General features: G+C 35.9%; 1 protein-coding gene across 1 annotated transcript; it reads right to left on the reverse strand.

The window, feature by feature from the left end:
- Positions 1–1,299: 1,299 nt before the first annotated feature.
- LOC114357538 (uncharacterized) lies at positions 1,300–12,760 on the reverse strand. Its single transcript, XM_028311217.1, is given in 9 exon segments — positions 1,300–1,880; positions 2,140–3,452; positions 4,475–4,621; positions 4,783–4,867; positions 10,312–10,476; positions 10,766–11,645; positions 11,648–12,059; positions 12,461–12,607; positions 12,707–12,760. Coding segments are annotated over 9 exon segments (3,360 nt in total). The 5' UTR covers positions 12,749–12,760; the 3' UTR covers positions 1,300–1,711.
- Between the last annotated feature and the right edge of the window lie 4,018 nt (positions 12,761–16,778).

Below are 16,778 nucleotides of genomic sequence, written 5' to 3' on the forward strand. Positions count from 1 at the left end.
TCTTTGTCAACCCTTTAGACTTCATCATCTACCTCACACGGAATAGAAGAACCATACTTTGGCATAATTTTTTTCGCATAAAAATATTTTAATGTAATTTTAAACATTTCATTGATTAATCAATTAATCTATATTGAACCTACTTTTAAATTGTTTAAGAGACACCGTTCAAATCATTTTAATAATACTTAAATAGACATTGACTCTTCTCTCGAGTCATTTTTGAGACATTGATGCATGAAAAGAAAAATAACTTCAGAATATAAAACGCAATCATATTGTTCAAATTGGAACAGTTGTTTTTAACAAGCGTTGCTAATCTTTTCTCGTCATAAATGTAGCATGAAATAATGTATAATTTTTTACATAATAAAAAGTTAAAATCTGCTATAAGTTATGTAGGTAGGTTATATTCAAAGTAAAATTCGTAGTCGGAAACGCAGTCGCGCAAGAATAAGCTTTTTAAATTTATCTGGGGGCACGGCAGTGCCCCCACCAAGTCGAGCAAAAAAGCGGCACGGCCGTACCATCCTTTTCTCGAAGCAATTCAGGCCATTTTCGACCGCCTGTAACTTCGTTGTGGATAAAACTAGAAGGCTGAATTTTCATTAGCTATGCAGGCATTGTAAAGACACGGTATATTTAAAATTTCATTCAATTTGAACCAGTAGTTTAAGAATTATAACGGGTCAAAGTTACTTAATTTTGTCACTCACTGACTCACTGACTGACTCACCGATCATCAAAATTCTAAGGCACTTCTAGCAGACCTAGAAGCTTCAAATTTGAAATATAAGTAGTGTTTGGTGTATGAATCAAGGAAAAACTAAAATATTTGGGGGCACGGTAGTGCAACCGCCAAGTCGAGTAAAATTTTTCAATTTCGGTCCAGTTTTCTAGATACATAACTGCTGTCTACAAAATACAAAAAGAAATGAGATCCCATCAAAAACAATACTTGTCAAAAAAACCAAGTCTCGCAACTCAGTTGTTCTACGGTAAAAAGTTGTGAGATCCATGTAATACCAAGTCCAGGCCAGGAAATCTTTAACGTTTTACATAAATATATTGACTTGGCCATCGCATGAAAACACGTGTAAATTAAATTATTTAGTGCGATGGCCAAGTCAATAATTTATGTAAAACGTTAAAGATTTCCTGGCCTGGACTTGGTATTACATGGATCTCACAACTTTTTACCGTAGAACAACTGAGTTGCGAGACTTGGTTTTTTTGACAAGTATTGTTTTTGATGAGTTTATTTTATTGCTTTAGGAATAACCCATTAAAAGACACTCAAAAAGATGTATAAAGTGTAATTTTTCATGTAGGTAAGAACATACTTGAATAAATAACTAAAAGTAAATATATCCTTATTACTATTATCCACAATAATATTGAAAATTATTATAAATTAGAACAACGATTTTACCTAAGTATTGATGCTATCGTGTTTGCATTTTTTTTTTATTGAGGATGAGATCGTAATCTTTTGGCAACTTCTATTAATATAAAATAATAAAAAATACTAAACATAATTATTGTCTAGTTCATCTAGATTCGCGAACTTGACTCGCCTTTTTAATCAATTTATTTGTCATTAAAAATAAAGAAAGCACGTGAAAAGTCGTTGTGGTAAATCCTTGGAGGGAGGGGACCTATGTCCAGCAGTGGACGACGGCTGAAATGGACAGAATAAAACCCAAATCCATTACGGCAGTTCGACACCACCTTCCTCGTATATGCCAGTCCAGAATTCGTTGACGTCAGCATCAGGAGCTCTGTCAACGCGCAGCGTGGAGTTGATGATCAGGTAGCCCTTGGAATCGTTGTCGTACTCGGGCCAGTCCACGCCGAGAGAATCGTCAGGAGTTGGATCCCTGAAAATGTAATTCCAATTAATTTTCTGTTTGTCTTCAAGATCTTCGTTCAGTTTTTTTATTTTTTTAATCTTGTAAAAATAATAAAAATGTGACTTATTATAAAAACACAAAATAAATTATGTTATATCAAATGTTTAACATCATAAATCGTGGAAAATTTAATTTTAAAATTGTTCGTTAAAAGCGTATCCATATTGTAACCGAATCTTGTCTTTAGGAGGTACTAATAAAACATGATAGTAAAATAAGAACATACCCATATTTAGCAAAGTTCGTGAACAACGTAACTGTTTCATTAATGAGTCTGAAGATTTTCGACGATAGGGCTACTGGGCCACCAGGAGCAATTATGGAGTCAAATATATACAACAAATCATCTGTATGCGACAATCCAGTTATTCCCAAAGGCTCCCCTACTGAAGAAAACCGATTCCTATCTGACAATGTATAGAATTTGTAAAGATACGTCTTAATTTTAGTAGACAGATAATATTTCAAAAACCTATTGATGTTATAACCAAATATTTCATCGCTGTGATAATAAAGAAATTCTTCCAATGTCTCATTATTTATGGCTTTATTTCCAAAATATTGTTTCGAAATTTTAGCAGCTAAATCATTTGGATCTGTATCATTCTTTCCATACAGCAAAATTTCACGAGGAACTAATAATTGGCGCATATTGTTGTATTTTTCGAGTGAGTTATTGAGTTTTGTTAACATGTATAGATATTCCAAACTAGTGTACCCAATCAGCAAGTCTACTGCAGAGACATTTCCTCTTTTAAGCGTCTCAGTTGGTGGTTCGACTAAAAAGCGTTCTTGCCCGAAGTCTTTTTCTGGAGCAGGTTGGAACGCCGTCATTTTTAGTCCAATATATTGCCATTCATTTTCTTCTGGTATTACAATAGGCGTCTTATTGATAATATCATACGCTTCCTGTTCTTGCAGGAATTTTAACATTTCGTCGGGATCAGTTGTTTTGCTTCCCAATAACTTACCGAGAGCGAATGACCGCTCTGTTAGTTTATACGTGATAGCCCATTCGCAAAATGGTACTCCGCTCATGGCTATGGCTCTTTTGAACAATCCTTTGGACATCGGTGACAGCATGTGATACGTCACCGACGCTGACCCCGCACTCTCTCCAATAAGAGTCACTTCATTAGGATCGCCGCCGAATTTGTGGATGTTATCGTGAACCCATTTCAACGCCAAGTTCTGGTCTTTCATTCCAGCATTGCCTGGAACATCCTTCGTATCTAGCTTGAGAAATCCCAAAGCATCCAGCCTGTAGTTGATTGTGACTAAAACTACTTTCTTATCAATTATAAAATCTGGGCCGTATACAAGTGAGTTTCCTGATCCACTCCTGAATGCACCTCCATGAATGAAAAACATCACTGGCAGAGGTTTCTCTGGCGTCATGTCTGGTGTGTACACATTCAAAAAGAGACAGTTCTCGCTGCCTGGTAAATAGATGTTTAGTAATTTGTTAAATTGGATACAGATAGGGCCGTGTATAAGTGCTTCTCTTATTCCTGTCCATGGCTTACGAGGTATAGGGTCCTGAAATTCGACATAAAAAAGAAATACAACATGCACATATTTGTACTGATGAAATAAAGATTTATTAAAGAGTTTATACTAGAAATATTAGACTTTTTTATTGCTCTTTACATACCTAACTCATTACTTTTTTGCCCTTAAAGCGCAAAACAAACATTACGCAAGTTTCTGAGTATAATTCCCACAAAAAACTGACTATCGATTGACGAATATAAATATAGGATCAGCAACGAGTTATCTATTATTTCTAGCGAAGAATTTGGCGAAATGATCGAAACTTTCCGTTGTTATGGCGCCTATTTAACTGTACAAGACTAACGCCCGTATTCACAAACGATACTTGCTTAAGTGGAGCAGCAAATCGAATGCACAGCGTTGAATAAAGGCCTATTCAGACCTAAGCGGTATTCGCTACCGTCTGCGGCAGATAAAACGCTCTAGCCGCGGTACTTGATACTAAATACCTGAGCGAAACCCGCGTGGCATGTACTTCTACCCACAGCGGCAGCGAATATCGCTCAGGTTTGAATAGGTCCAGTGTGCGTCCACGCGCACTGTGAGACCTCATAGTAATGTTTGTGAATACGGGCGTTAGAAGCAGAAGTCTGAGTAGCTTGGTCATTTAAAATTAAAGATAAAAAGTGATGTTTGAATAGCAACTGCCCGAATCAGGGGTGATAGCACAAATGAAAATAAACAAGAAAAATATTAATAAATATTTAATTATAACTTTATCTTTAGTAAAATAACCTTGTTCAAATCAAACGTATCCTAAAACTTTCACGCGGCGCTTGTTACCGACCGTACCACACCCGCGTACCCCGATACACTACCGAGAACATGCAGCCGCGCCGAGAGAGCGGGGGGATTGACCGATAGCTCGCCCGCGGAAATAATACCATAGTTTCCTGATCTCACGGATTTCTCTATGAAAATAGGTTTTTTTGGCATCAGTGTCGTATATACTACCACACCCGAGACGGGCGTTGTTTTAAAAAAAAAATCACCTGTATAATACCTACCTTGAATCGCAGGTTTCCAACTGGCGGTTCCGCATAAGGAATCCCTTTGAAGCTGTAGAACTCCCCTAGACCGGTGGACGTGGTTTTATGCGCTCCCAACAACAGTCCTTCGTTCACTCGGACGATGGTCGAGTCCACATAAATAATCTGGAAAGAAAAAGAGTATATTTCAACTGACTATCTTAATTGATCATCAATCATAATGTTTATTTACAAAGTCAAATTTAATTGTGAGATTTCTGTGCTAATCTCATTTATTATTATAAAATGTTTCCATTTGAGCACAATATGATAAAAATAGTACTTACCGTTGATAAAATATAGAGCAACCTCCATGATAACATAGCCATGGTGGCTGATGCACAATAGCCCTTTAGCAACTTTGCTATTGTATTTATAGTTCAGTAATCACAGTATCATCTAGGTCTCATGCAGTCAATGTCATTTGTGATGCACAAGTATTAATAGTTTAATACTAACTTAGATGCAGACCATTGCGTCAATTGCTACAGAGTCTAGCTGACCGATTCACGCTAAAATATCTGAAGTGGTCGATTACACCTATACGTGGGACACTATTTAAGTTGTGAGCCTAACTATGAAAACAAAGTAGTTTATTATTAAAATGGTATTGATTGCGTTTATTGGTATTGTCTTTCATGATTTATGTACTTTTTAATGAGTCCGAAACACTTTTCATAGCATTTTTTCCACTCAGCTTGAGGCACCTCCAAAACATGGTTTTTGACCGCACCGACAGTTGCTTCTGGCTACATAAATCGCTGTTCACGCATTTAATTTCAATATATGGGTACCAAAAGAAGTGCCTAGATTCCAATCAAGAATTTTGTAGCGTTGGACCTGTTTATTTCATATTTTGAGTGTTCAAATAGTCAGTTGTTTGACGAGACGTGTAAAAGCTCACATTTTCGTCACGAATGGCGATTCGACTATGCTGGTCAGTTTCCCTTATTAAACTGAAGACTTTTGGAAAAAAAAGTGGCTGTTTACTATTAAGAATTAACCATTCTAAATTTCTCTAGTAACGTTTCTGTCATATAATCGGATATTTCGGAAAAATAGGCAACCGTAAGTTTTAAAGTGTTCCGAGCGCATGGGACTTTTGTTGGAAATGGTTCATCTTAAAACACCTCCATAGTCGATAGCTGTTTATTTTCAGGATCATTATGCATAGATCCTTAATTCGTCAACTGTCACAATTTTAAAAACGGCTTTTAAAGCTTTTTAAACGTATTTATCAAACATTTTCAAGGACTAAACGACTCAAGCGTCCTATTGAGCGTTTGAAAATTTTTGGGACATCCAGCGAGTAAAAAACGTATTAACCATAATATGGTCATACAATATTTTATTACTGCTAATGGAATTAATGCCTAGGATTATCTCAATCCTACGATATATCACATGACGAGGTTTCTGTTCCATTTTTCTGATAACATCAATGTTTTCCGCCACTATTAGTCATTTTGGACGACTTTCGCAAAGTTCACTGGTGAGCCAATGACATACAATATTATACTTCTTAAACTAGCGTTTTACAATGGTAAAGGACAGATCTTTATCACCAAAAGACAAATTTAGCTGACCGCTTCAGTTTTGTATTGATTAACCACGTCGAAAGTCATAATAAATCTTCGCGCGAAAATTTCCGCAAGTCAATTCCATGTTTTTGTAGTAAAGATAATTTTCAATTCAATGTTAATAATACAAAACGTGCTCAAATGATAAAAAGTTTTGAATAAGGTTGTAGTCAAAAATGTCAAACTTTTCATTAAAAGTATCAGATGTCGTCTAACAACACGTTATGTTGTCGAGGCTCACAAGTTAAATAGTGCCCTAGGTAATATTCCGCACTTTATATTGAAAGATATACTTTGCAATTTGCATAAATTAGGAAGAAACTGCGTCAGAAATTGCTCATTGATACTATAGACATATTTACAGGATGGTTGGATTTGAATTTTGAACTCCTTTGACGATTATCATAAACTAGTGACTTCGTACATGAGTGAGTGAGTCAGTCAATCAGTGACCTTTCGCTTTTATAGATATAGAATAGATATGACAATTTATTTTCAAAAATAAGCATTTTGAAAATACTAACTTGATATCGTGCCTGGCTGTTCTCAGAAGTTCATTCTTAATCGGTGAAGGACAGCGATTGCAATAACGTTAGCTCAATGGCATGAATACAGGGAGTGTTGTGAAAAGTTTTAACTTCACAAATGCAGGCTCATTTATTTAAAAAAAAACTTTTTCTAATTTAATTATTCCTAATTTGCACTCGTATATTTTCAAGAAAAAACATGACCAAAGGTTTGAGTGTTTCAATTCGTTATTTTTGCTTAGAAATAGGGTAAATACATAAAACATTTTAATTTAAATTTTAAAAAGGTAAAGTGTGAAAAGGATTAAAGGGCCTCATTTTAACCCTTTGCCAAACACCCTGTATGAAAGAAGTGTAAATGATATCGGCAGCGATAAGGATAATATTATGACAAAAGAAGAAGATTGTTACCGTTTTGAATCAATAAACAGCTTATGCTTTGTTAATGATTATTATTAAAATTGAACCATGACAGGTGATGACAGACTGGTCAATATTAAAAACTTAACGGTGTAACTTGATCAACCAAAATGACTTCGCGTTTTTTACCAGCCCTTTAAGTCCTTTTTCCCCGCTATTAGCTCCTAAAGTTGATTATACATTGTTTTAGGGATTAAATAATACTGCTGCAGCATTGCGCACGCGTGCATTTAACTGACTAAAAAAAGGAGGAGATTCTCAATATTTGGCTGGCACGTTTTTATTAACACCACTGCACTCGGTCTTCTTTGCATTTTTTTTTAACCCATATATGCCCAGAACTATTTAGGTCCCAGATTTTTATGTATATTGGCATATTTACTCTATATAGGCCCATAATCATGAACCAAGGTGAGTTTTTGGATTTCAGGATTTGGAACTATTTTTTTTTCAGTCGGTCGAAAACGACCGCCTGGGCATATATGAGACTAGAATGTAGGTGTTCATAGTATAAAGTATTTTCAAATAATAGTCGTCTTTATTATATAATTAGTTTACAAATTTGAACAGAATATAGCAAATAGTGTATAACAATCATATTTGGTTTATATAGGAACTTAAATAATAATACAGTTAGTACAATTTAGGCCTCAAAACATTTGTCATGGAGATTTACACTACACTTGCTGCATTTCTTCACAGTTATGTGTTTGCATACTGCACAATTTCTACGAATCTGACCGGTGAGGATCAATCAAATGCTCAGCACCATATCGCCTTACACTTAGTGGTATATTAGACGGCACTGGGCGTGTTGAAGGTAGACTGAGTTCAAGGAGATCTATATTTTGGAAGCAAATTTCTAGCTATTGACCTTCGAAACTCCAGAGTTATTTTATTGACGGTGACATCAATCAACCATGTCAAAAACATTAGAACCATTTTTTTCCTTCCCATGAATAACTTTGCCGAAATAGCGAGATCCCTTGAAGCATCTGTAGACACTTTGAAGTTTCGAAGGTAAATTACTAGAAATTCGCTTCTTACAAATGGATCTCCTCGAACTCAGCCTGGACCTTCTACACGCCCAGTGCCCTCTAATATACCTCTAAAAGGCTGTATGGTGTTGAGCATTTGATCCTCACCAGTCAGAATCGTAAGAATTGTGCTTTACGCAAAAACAAACAAGTGTTTTGCAGAATTTCGTGCCTAAATTGTACTAACTGTGTAATTATTCAAGGTCCTAAATTAACCAAATAACATTATTTTACACTATTTGCTATAATTTGATGAAATTATAAACTAATTATATAATAAACACGACTTTTATTTGAAATACTTTATACAATGAAAATCTACATTCTGGTCTCATATATGCCCATGCGGTCGTTTTCGACCAACAGAACTTTTGCAAAAAATAACAAAGCACATGTTTATATTTTCATAACACTTCTTAGTTATTTACCTTGGAAATATATTCATTTCAATATTTCAATCGCAATAATCGTTTAAAACAGAATACATAAAATAATATTTACATTTTTGTAAGACTGGGTGCACTAATTTCAACAACAAAAAAATTAGTGAAATTCAATTTCAAATTCTAAAAAAGTGGCGGCGTACGAACTTAGTAACTGTTATATTTGATTAGGAAGTTCTTTCAACATTATATTTATAGCGCTAAAACAGAAAACAAACGTACAGTTTTTTTGTAATTGGCATCGCAAGAGAACATGTACCATTGGGTCGTTTTCGTGCCTCTGGGCATATATGGGTTAAATATCACTAGCATGGTGATAAAGAATACCGCGCACTGTTTTTTGCGCGAGGATTGGTAATTACATCCTCAGTCCTAATTACTCAAGACAGACCATGTTTTTTTTTCTAAAACAATCAACGCAATCATTTGCATCATGTTCTATTAAAACGTTTCAATTAGATATTCTTTAAACAAAAAATGATCACTTTTTTGCCTTCTAATATTTAATTTTGGGAAAACTACAAACTTAAAAAAAGAACAACACTATGGCCAAGTCACTCGTCAAATGCACTTTACTGCACTGCAAATTTCGACTTTTATTTATAACTGGGAACATCGATGCGTGTTTCGAACTTTTGATATCAATACCTTCATTAAATAAATAAATTACCTGTCAAGTCTTATCGCTTCGATCGTTTGCCCGAATGCAAAGTGCATTTGTTTTAATTATGCGAAAATAAAAATGCAACTAACTTTTCTTTGTACTCGAGGGACAGTCTTCTCGGTCATACGAAATGAAATGTCGATAAGAGTCTTAAAATTTTGGTAATTAAAATAAGCTGTTATTGGTACAGTCTTCGCTAATATTATGTGTAAAGTTATTGCAGGATATTATGCAAAAAAAATATAAATCCAAAAATAAAAAAATAAAACCGACTCCAAAAAACCTACATTAAAAAGTAGAAAAATAATTACTAATAACCTACTTATTTATTAGGACGAATTAATATTTATGTAGGTATACCATGATTGATACTTCTGGAGTCGGTGCCAAGATTATGAAACATGTAAAGTTTGCCTGCACCGACTCCAAAAGTATCAATCATGGTATACCTACATAAATATTAATTCGTCCTAATAAATAAGTAGGTTATTAGTAATTATTTTTCTACTTTTTAATGTAGGTTTTTTGGAGTCGGTTTTATTTTTTTTTATAAAATTTTACTTATTTATTGCTTTTTAGTTAACTAATTATTACCTTGANAAAAAAAAAAAAACATACGGGTCGAATTGAGAACCTCCTCCTTTTTTTGAAGTCGGTTGAAAAGATTAAATCTATATAAATAAAAATGAATTTATGTTCGTTAGTCTGATTAAAACTCGAGAACGGCTGGGCCGATTGAGCTGATTTTGGTGTTAAAATGTTTGTCGTAGTCCAGGTCCGTAGGGTAGGTCTAAACGGAGAGCAAATAAAGAAAGATTTGCTTACTTATTGCCTTTAAGGCGGAACAGAGTTCGCCGGGTCAGCTAGTATGTAATAAATGTGCAAAAAAATATAGCAATGGCCAACGCTGCCATTTGTTAAAGGTTCTTTTTGAGGTTAAACAAAACTAAAGGTTTTAAGACAAACGAGCAAATCATTAAAAACAATTTAATAAATAAAAAATAAGTTAATAATTCTAACTTACGAAATACTACAATATTCTCATTCAGATAAAAATAAATTATTACTGTAACATAAGTTAACCTACAATGTCATCAGTCACATAAAATAGTAAACGTATTATCTAGAAACCCCAGCCTTTTCACGGCAGTTCTATGCCAGCGTCGCTGAAGATGCTAGTCCAGAAGGCCACAGCATCAGCGTCAGGATCGTTATCAGCGCTCAAGGTGGAGTTGATCTTCATGTAGCCCTTGGAAGTCTCGTCGTACTGTGGCCAAACTGCGCCGAGGGAGCCATCCGGAGTCGGGTTTCTGGAAAAGTAACAATAACATCAGGTCAGATACAGGCCAAGAGCTTCCTCGTTGTGAATAAAAAAAAATATATTAAAAAATAGTCAAGTGCGTGTCGTGCCACGCGCAGTGTAGGGTTCCGTAGTTGTCCGTCATTATCACAATATATTTCAGAAGCAAGCATTTACTTCATCAAAAGCAACTTTGAATATTTTCTTCTGAGGATTTTTTTATAAGGTATGAAATTTTATATCTAAGATCTATCTTAACCATTATAGTTATCCTTGAAATTTCATAAATGAAAGCTTACCCATATTTTACGAAGTTTGTGTACAACGTAACAGTCTGATTAATCAGTCTGTAGATCTCAGATGTCACACTTACTGGGAAACCCACTGGAAAACCGCCCTTCGCAACTCTGGAGTCGAAGATATATTCGATATCATCCGAATGGCTCACCCCAACAATCCCATACGGCTCGCCCAATGATGCGTACCGATTTCTCTCCGATATGATGAAGAATTTGTAAAAATACTTCTTAATTACAGCGGAAAGGTACTTGAGGAACCTTCTTATTTGATACTCAAATGTTTCTTGGCTGAAATACTGAAGAAACTCATACAGTGTGCCATAGCCAATGGCACTTTGGCCGAAATATTTGTCATATATTCTATCAGCTATTGCGTCAAAGTCCAGCTGGGGGGAGCCGTACAGTATAATTTCGCGAGGGATTAGTAACCTGCGCATTAGACTGTAATTAACAAGGGAACTATTAATGTTTGGCAGCTGATACAAGTATTCCAAGCTGGTGTGCCCCAACAGCAAGTCTACTGGAGTGACGTTTCCTCGTTTGAGCGTCTCAATCGGCGACTCAACTAAAAATCGTTTGTGCCCCAAGTCTTTTTCCGGGGCAGGTTGGAACGCTGTCATTTTTAGTCCAAAATTCCAAAATATTTCTTCTGGTATCACGATAGGAAACTTATGGACTATTTTCAAAGGGGATTGACTTTGTAAGAAGTTCAACATTTCATGAGGATCAGTTGTGTTGCTGCCTAATAACTTGCCAAGTGCAAAAGATCTTTTCGTAAGCTCATACGTGACTGCCCATTCGCAAAATGGTACTCCGCTCATGGCTATAGCTCTTTTGAACAATCCTTTGGACATCGGTGACAGCATGTGAGTGAGCAGCAAGTGATCAGTTCAGGGTCGCCCCCAAATGCAGCTATGTTATCGTGAACCCATTTTAACGCCAGGCTCTGGTCTTTTAATCCAGCATTGCCAGGAACATCCTTCGTGTCCAGCTTGAGGAATCCTAAAGCATCTAGTCTATAGTTCAATGTGACCAGCACAACGTTCTTTTGAACTATAAAGTCTGGGCCATATATAAGTGAATTTCCAGATCCCGCCCTAAATGCCCCTCCATGGATGAAAACCATGACTGGCAAAGGTGTGGTCGGTGTCAAGTCAGGGGTGTAAACGTTTAGGTATAAGCAGTCTTCACTGCCCGGGACATATGAGTTGATGATTGGATTAAATTGAATACAGACTGGGCCGTGTAGAAGTGCTTCTTTAATTCCTAACCACGGTTTGACTGGTCTAGGATCCTGGAAATAATGGAGTCGTATATTAAAACCAAATAACTCTTAAACAATTTTTTTTTAAATTCACTTAATATGGAGTAGGTAAATTAAAGAGAAAAATAATAAAAAAGCTCATATTCATTTGACACAATGCAATGCTGATTTGTTCAAAACTAACCCACGCCCATGCCTAGACCAATTAAAGAATGAATATTCAAGGTGCATTAGAACGTATATTGTAGGAGATTTAACACAATATGAACTGCGTCCGGTATTTTAATTACCAAGTCAGAGTGCCTTCTCAACCATAAAAAGAGAGAGAAGGAGGGGGTGCATTGCAAGAGCCATTTTACTAATTTATTCGTGCACAACATGTACGATTTAGTTATAGTCTTTCTTATTTTCTTTAAGCAATAATTTGTTACCTTGAAGCGCAGATTTCCAACGGGTGGTTCTGCATATGGGATTCCCTTAAAGCTATAGTATGACCCTTGGCCGGTAGACAGTGGCAGAGGAGCTCCTAGCAATAAGCCTTCATTTACTCTCACGATGAGCAGCTCTACATTTTTGAACTGGAACATTTAGATTAAACACCATGTAAAAAGGGAAAGTAATAAAATATATTAAAATTATTAATAAAAAAACAGTAATGTTTAGGTTTTAAAACTTACCATCGACAACATAAAGATAACTACTAAAGCTAAGGAATCCATGGTGATTGAATATCTCTTCCGAAGTGATAAAACTAGAACTTTTTTCTAATATTTATATCATTTGAAAACTACATAACAGATGCAATATTGTTTACTAATGTTGTGCAATTATCATATAACAACATTTAGTGCATATTATAAAATAAATGTAACTGTGAATAACAATGATAAGTAAATAAAAAGTATTTACAACTGCGAAAAGTAAAGATAATAGTTTCTCGTAACTATTTATTTCTTATTGAAAGGCCCTATCCGTGTAAAATTAACTTCATACATCATTTACATGATGGACATATTATGCTTTCTTCATAGTGTCACTCGCCCTAAAGTCAAGGTGACGTCTGCCAGCCACCCTAACATGTGTAGGTCAAGAATGCAGTGTTTTTCAACCTTTTTCATAATACGACCCCCCTAGTTCGAACCCCCAACCGTTCCTTTTTTTTTCATGCATTTTTATAATGTTACAAAGATGTTGTAGAGACCGAATACTTCAATCCATATAACTTTTTATGCATTTGCATGATAATAGATCTCGGATAAATATATCTTTATGACTTTATTGATTTTTTTGAAAGAGATTTCGCGACCTCCCTGGGGTCGAGACCCACAGTTTGAAAGACACTGCCCTAAATAATCTATAACATAAAAATGAATCGCAAAATGTGTTGGTAAGCGCATAACTCAACAACGCCTGGACCAATTTTACAATTTAGTTTTTTAAATGTTTGTTGAAATCCAAGGATGGTTTTTACGACGAGAAAAATTCGAATAATTTCCGGGAAAACCCTAAAAACTGCCCGCCGAACTTCAACCGCGTGAATTACGGACTGTAAATGTCAGAAAAAGTTTTTGTAGTGTGCTATGTTTTTCCTTGGGTCTCAAAATATCTATACACCTTATTCTCAAACTCTTTTTCTTCTTGTCGTGTCGACAACAAACCTACATCCAGTGTCAACCCAAAACTCTGCTACAAGAGTGGCGTTATCAGTGGCATTCATTAAAATCTTCCCGCGTGCCGTTGTTTGGGCACGCAGGGCACGACATCATCTGCTTCATCGACTAATTGTTCTCAAAGTTTGAACCATCTTAGAATCTTCACCTGAACAGATTGTGCTTACTACGGTCGACCTGCGTCCGAAGTCTATTTATTTTATCCTCAAATTCAAATATCTATTTACACTTAAAGTACCCTTAGTTTCGACCGCGTATAGATGACCCACGCTGAACTGTCCCACCAAACTCAATGACAGGGGGGCGCTACCATCGTTCAACTATATGGTTTCCAACATGGCAAAAATCGGAACGAGCGATCCGGTTTTGACGGTGGCGCCCGTGATGCATAGGACAGTTAAGTATTTTGGAACTATAGGCTTTGGTTTATTACAGAAACTAGTGTCAGAGTCGCCATAGAGTCAAAATGACGTTTGCCAGTTTTATTGGGGTAGGAATGCCGCTACTCATAGTTCATTTTCCCTGGATGACCCCCGTATATCCTGGAATGCATTCATAATAAATTCAGTCTGCAGGATATCAGACTAAAGATTTTGGATGCCAAATACCAACTTTTATAATTACTTATGATGCTAGTACTACCTTGATGCCTGTTAGAGAGTACTCTAATCAGTGTGCTTACCATGAGTTTACGTTAGGTGAGCTCGCTAGCGACTGCGTAAAAAATTACATTATGACAGATTGTACAGCGATCTTAGCGGCTACTTTCAAGAACTAAAATCTTCATAATAATTATTTGACGCACTCGCTAGCGAGCCGAGCACACCTAACGTAAACTTATAGTAGAAACACAGATGCCTGCAGCAGGTGACGCCGCAAAAAAAGTGACACTTCTTCCGCTTAATAGTGAAACCATTGTGAAATTGCGATACAACACACGTGACACAATATGGTGCGTGACTGATATTAACCCTTAACTGGTATCGTAAATTGGACATACGTAACTGGTATCGTGGGGGCCGCGCGGCCCCCATACTATGTTTGCTTCTAGCAAGCATGTTTTACCTATATACTTGAATAAATGCTCATAAATGATATATATCAGGCTTTTTCTATGTAATCATTTAGTTTTTATTGTATTAAATCTTCTTACTTATATACTTCAAGACATTACATAATAGTAACAACTTTTTACGTAATATTTTTGTAACGTTACAAATATCTATGAAACTTACGTTTAGAAAGTTATAATCAAAAATATTATTATTTTAATTAATCCATAATAATGTGAAATTAATAATAAATAACGTTGTAATGTAATGATTAATAAAAATAATAAGCATTTTATAAAAATAAAAACATAAATATTATGTTGACAAACATTAGCAGGTGCTGGTGGATTTTCAGACCACTTGTATTTATTTTTTCATAGTAGCTGGATTGACTAGGTCCTACAACATCTTCATTTTCACTCTCTGAAAAAAAAACTAGAAAATCAGAAGCAGTATCCTCATTATTGACCGAATATTGGTTATTGGGTCTTCACAATGACCTATAATTTTATTATCACTATATAATTCTTCTGACATGCTACTAATCAGTAATTTGGAATAAAAAACTTCGTTCTAGGTATCTCGTACTGTTTTATCACTAATAAGCCATAAATACTGCAAAAAAAAACAAAAAACAAATAAAAATTGCCATGAAAAAAAACTAACGTAACTGGTATTGTGGGGGCCGCGCGGACCCCAACACGTGCATATCTTCGTCCTGGTGAATGATACAGTGCTGAAACGCCTGCACCAGACGCGAGTAGCGCCGAAATGAGAATACCAAAAATTTTGGCTGCCCACGATGCGTAGCTTCTTAGAAATCAAAGAAAACGTCATGCGTGGGGGCCGCGCGGCCCCCACGATACCAGTTAAGGGTTAAAAATGAAGGACGTTCTTTCTTCTCATATCAACCTCGTTGGCACGGCGCAAGTAGACAGATAGACAATTATTTCCAACAGTAAGCTATACTCTCCTCAATTAAGCTTCTAATCTGCTAAATACGTAACAGATTAATAAATAACTACTTACGTATCGTAGGGTTATTTTTTTCTTGTTCGGTACTCTCTTGTCAGAGTGATCATTTGGTACATGGTGACAAGTATTACCAGCCTGAAAAGGAATTTGTGGAGTGAACCATTGAATGTAGTCTTGACTTGGTCTGTCCAAGGTTCAACGTATATCCATAGGTATTCGAATCAAGCGTTGTTATTTACAAAAAAAATTAGCCCACCCTATAAGCATAGTAAAGGGTATAAGGTGCTCTTTATAGTAATTAAAATTGAAACCCGCTCCACTGTGGAATTATAGTTCGGTGATCGAGATACTAGCCTCCAAGCCGGCGACCGTCAATTGTTTTTTGTTGCAGACCTTAGTGCGGCGACGTTTAAATTACTGGACCGTGTGATTTCATTGAAGGGGCAGGAAATTAAATGGGTACATGATGTATGTCTTCTTCTTCTTCTTTTATTATGGCAACGACTTGGTTTTAAGAACCATGATTTCGCCAATGTCACGTAAACAGCTTTAACAAAGTTACAGGGCTTATAAAATTCACAATATGTTTATGTTTAAAATGTTAAGCAAAATTATTTTCGTGAGTACCTAAAACAAAACAGTGGGTCTAGTCAAAATGCCATCGCAAACCAATAGGAAGTTTTCACTAATGTCAGTCGCCGCGGCCGCGTCACCAGTAATTCGATTCGATCGGAAAATAGCAGCCAAAATGCACATTGAACCACCAACGACGCGGCGATATAAAAGTTCATTCAAAATCGAATAAAAGTTAAAAAATGTTTATGACTTTGCGATTGATTTTACTTTTTTCAGCTTTTTTTTTTTAATTTGTTTATTCCTTCTTTCTGTGGGTCTAGTCAAAATGCCATCGCAAACCAATGGGAAGTTTTCACTAATGTCAGTCGCCGCGTCACCAGTGATTCGATTCGATCGGAAAATGGCAGCCAAAATGCACATTGAACCACCAACGACGCGGCGATATAAAAGTTCATTCAAAATCGAATAAAAGTTAA

This window comes from Ostrinia furnacalis, unplaced genomic scaffold (genome assembly GCF_004193835.3).
Source record: "Ostrinia furnacalis isolate ACB-3 unplaced genomic scaffold, ASM419383v2 OfSCF3220, whole genome shotgun sequence".
Taxonomy (NCBI): domain Eukaryota; kingdom Metazoa; phylum Arthropoda; class Insecta; order Lepidoptera; family Crambidae; genus Ostrinia; species Ostrinia furnacalis.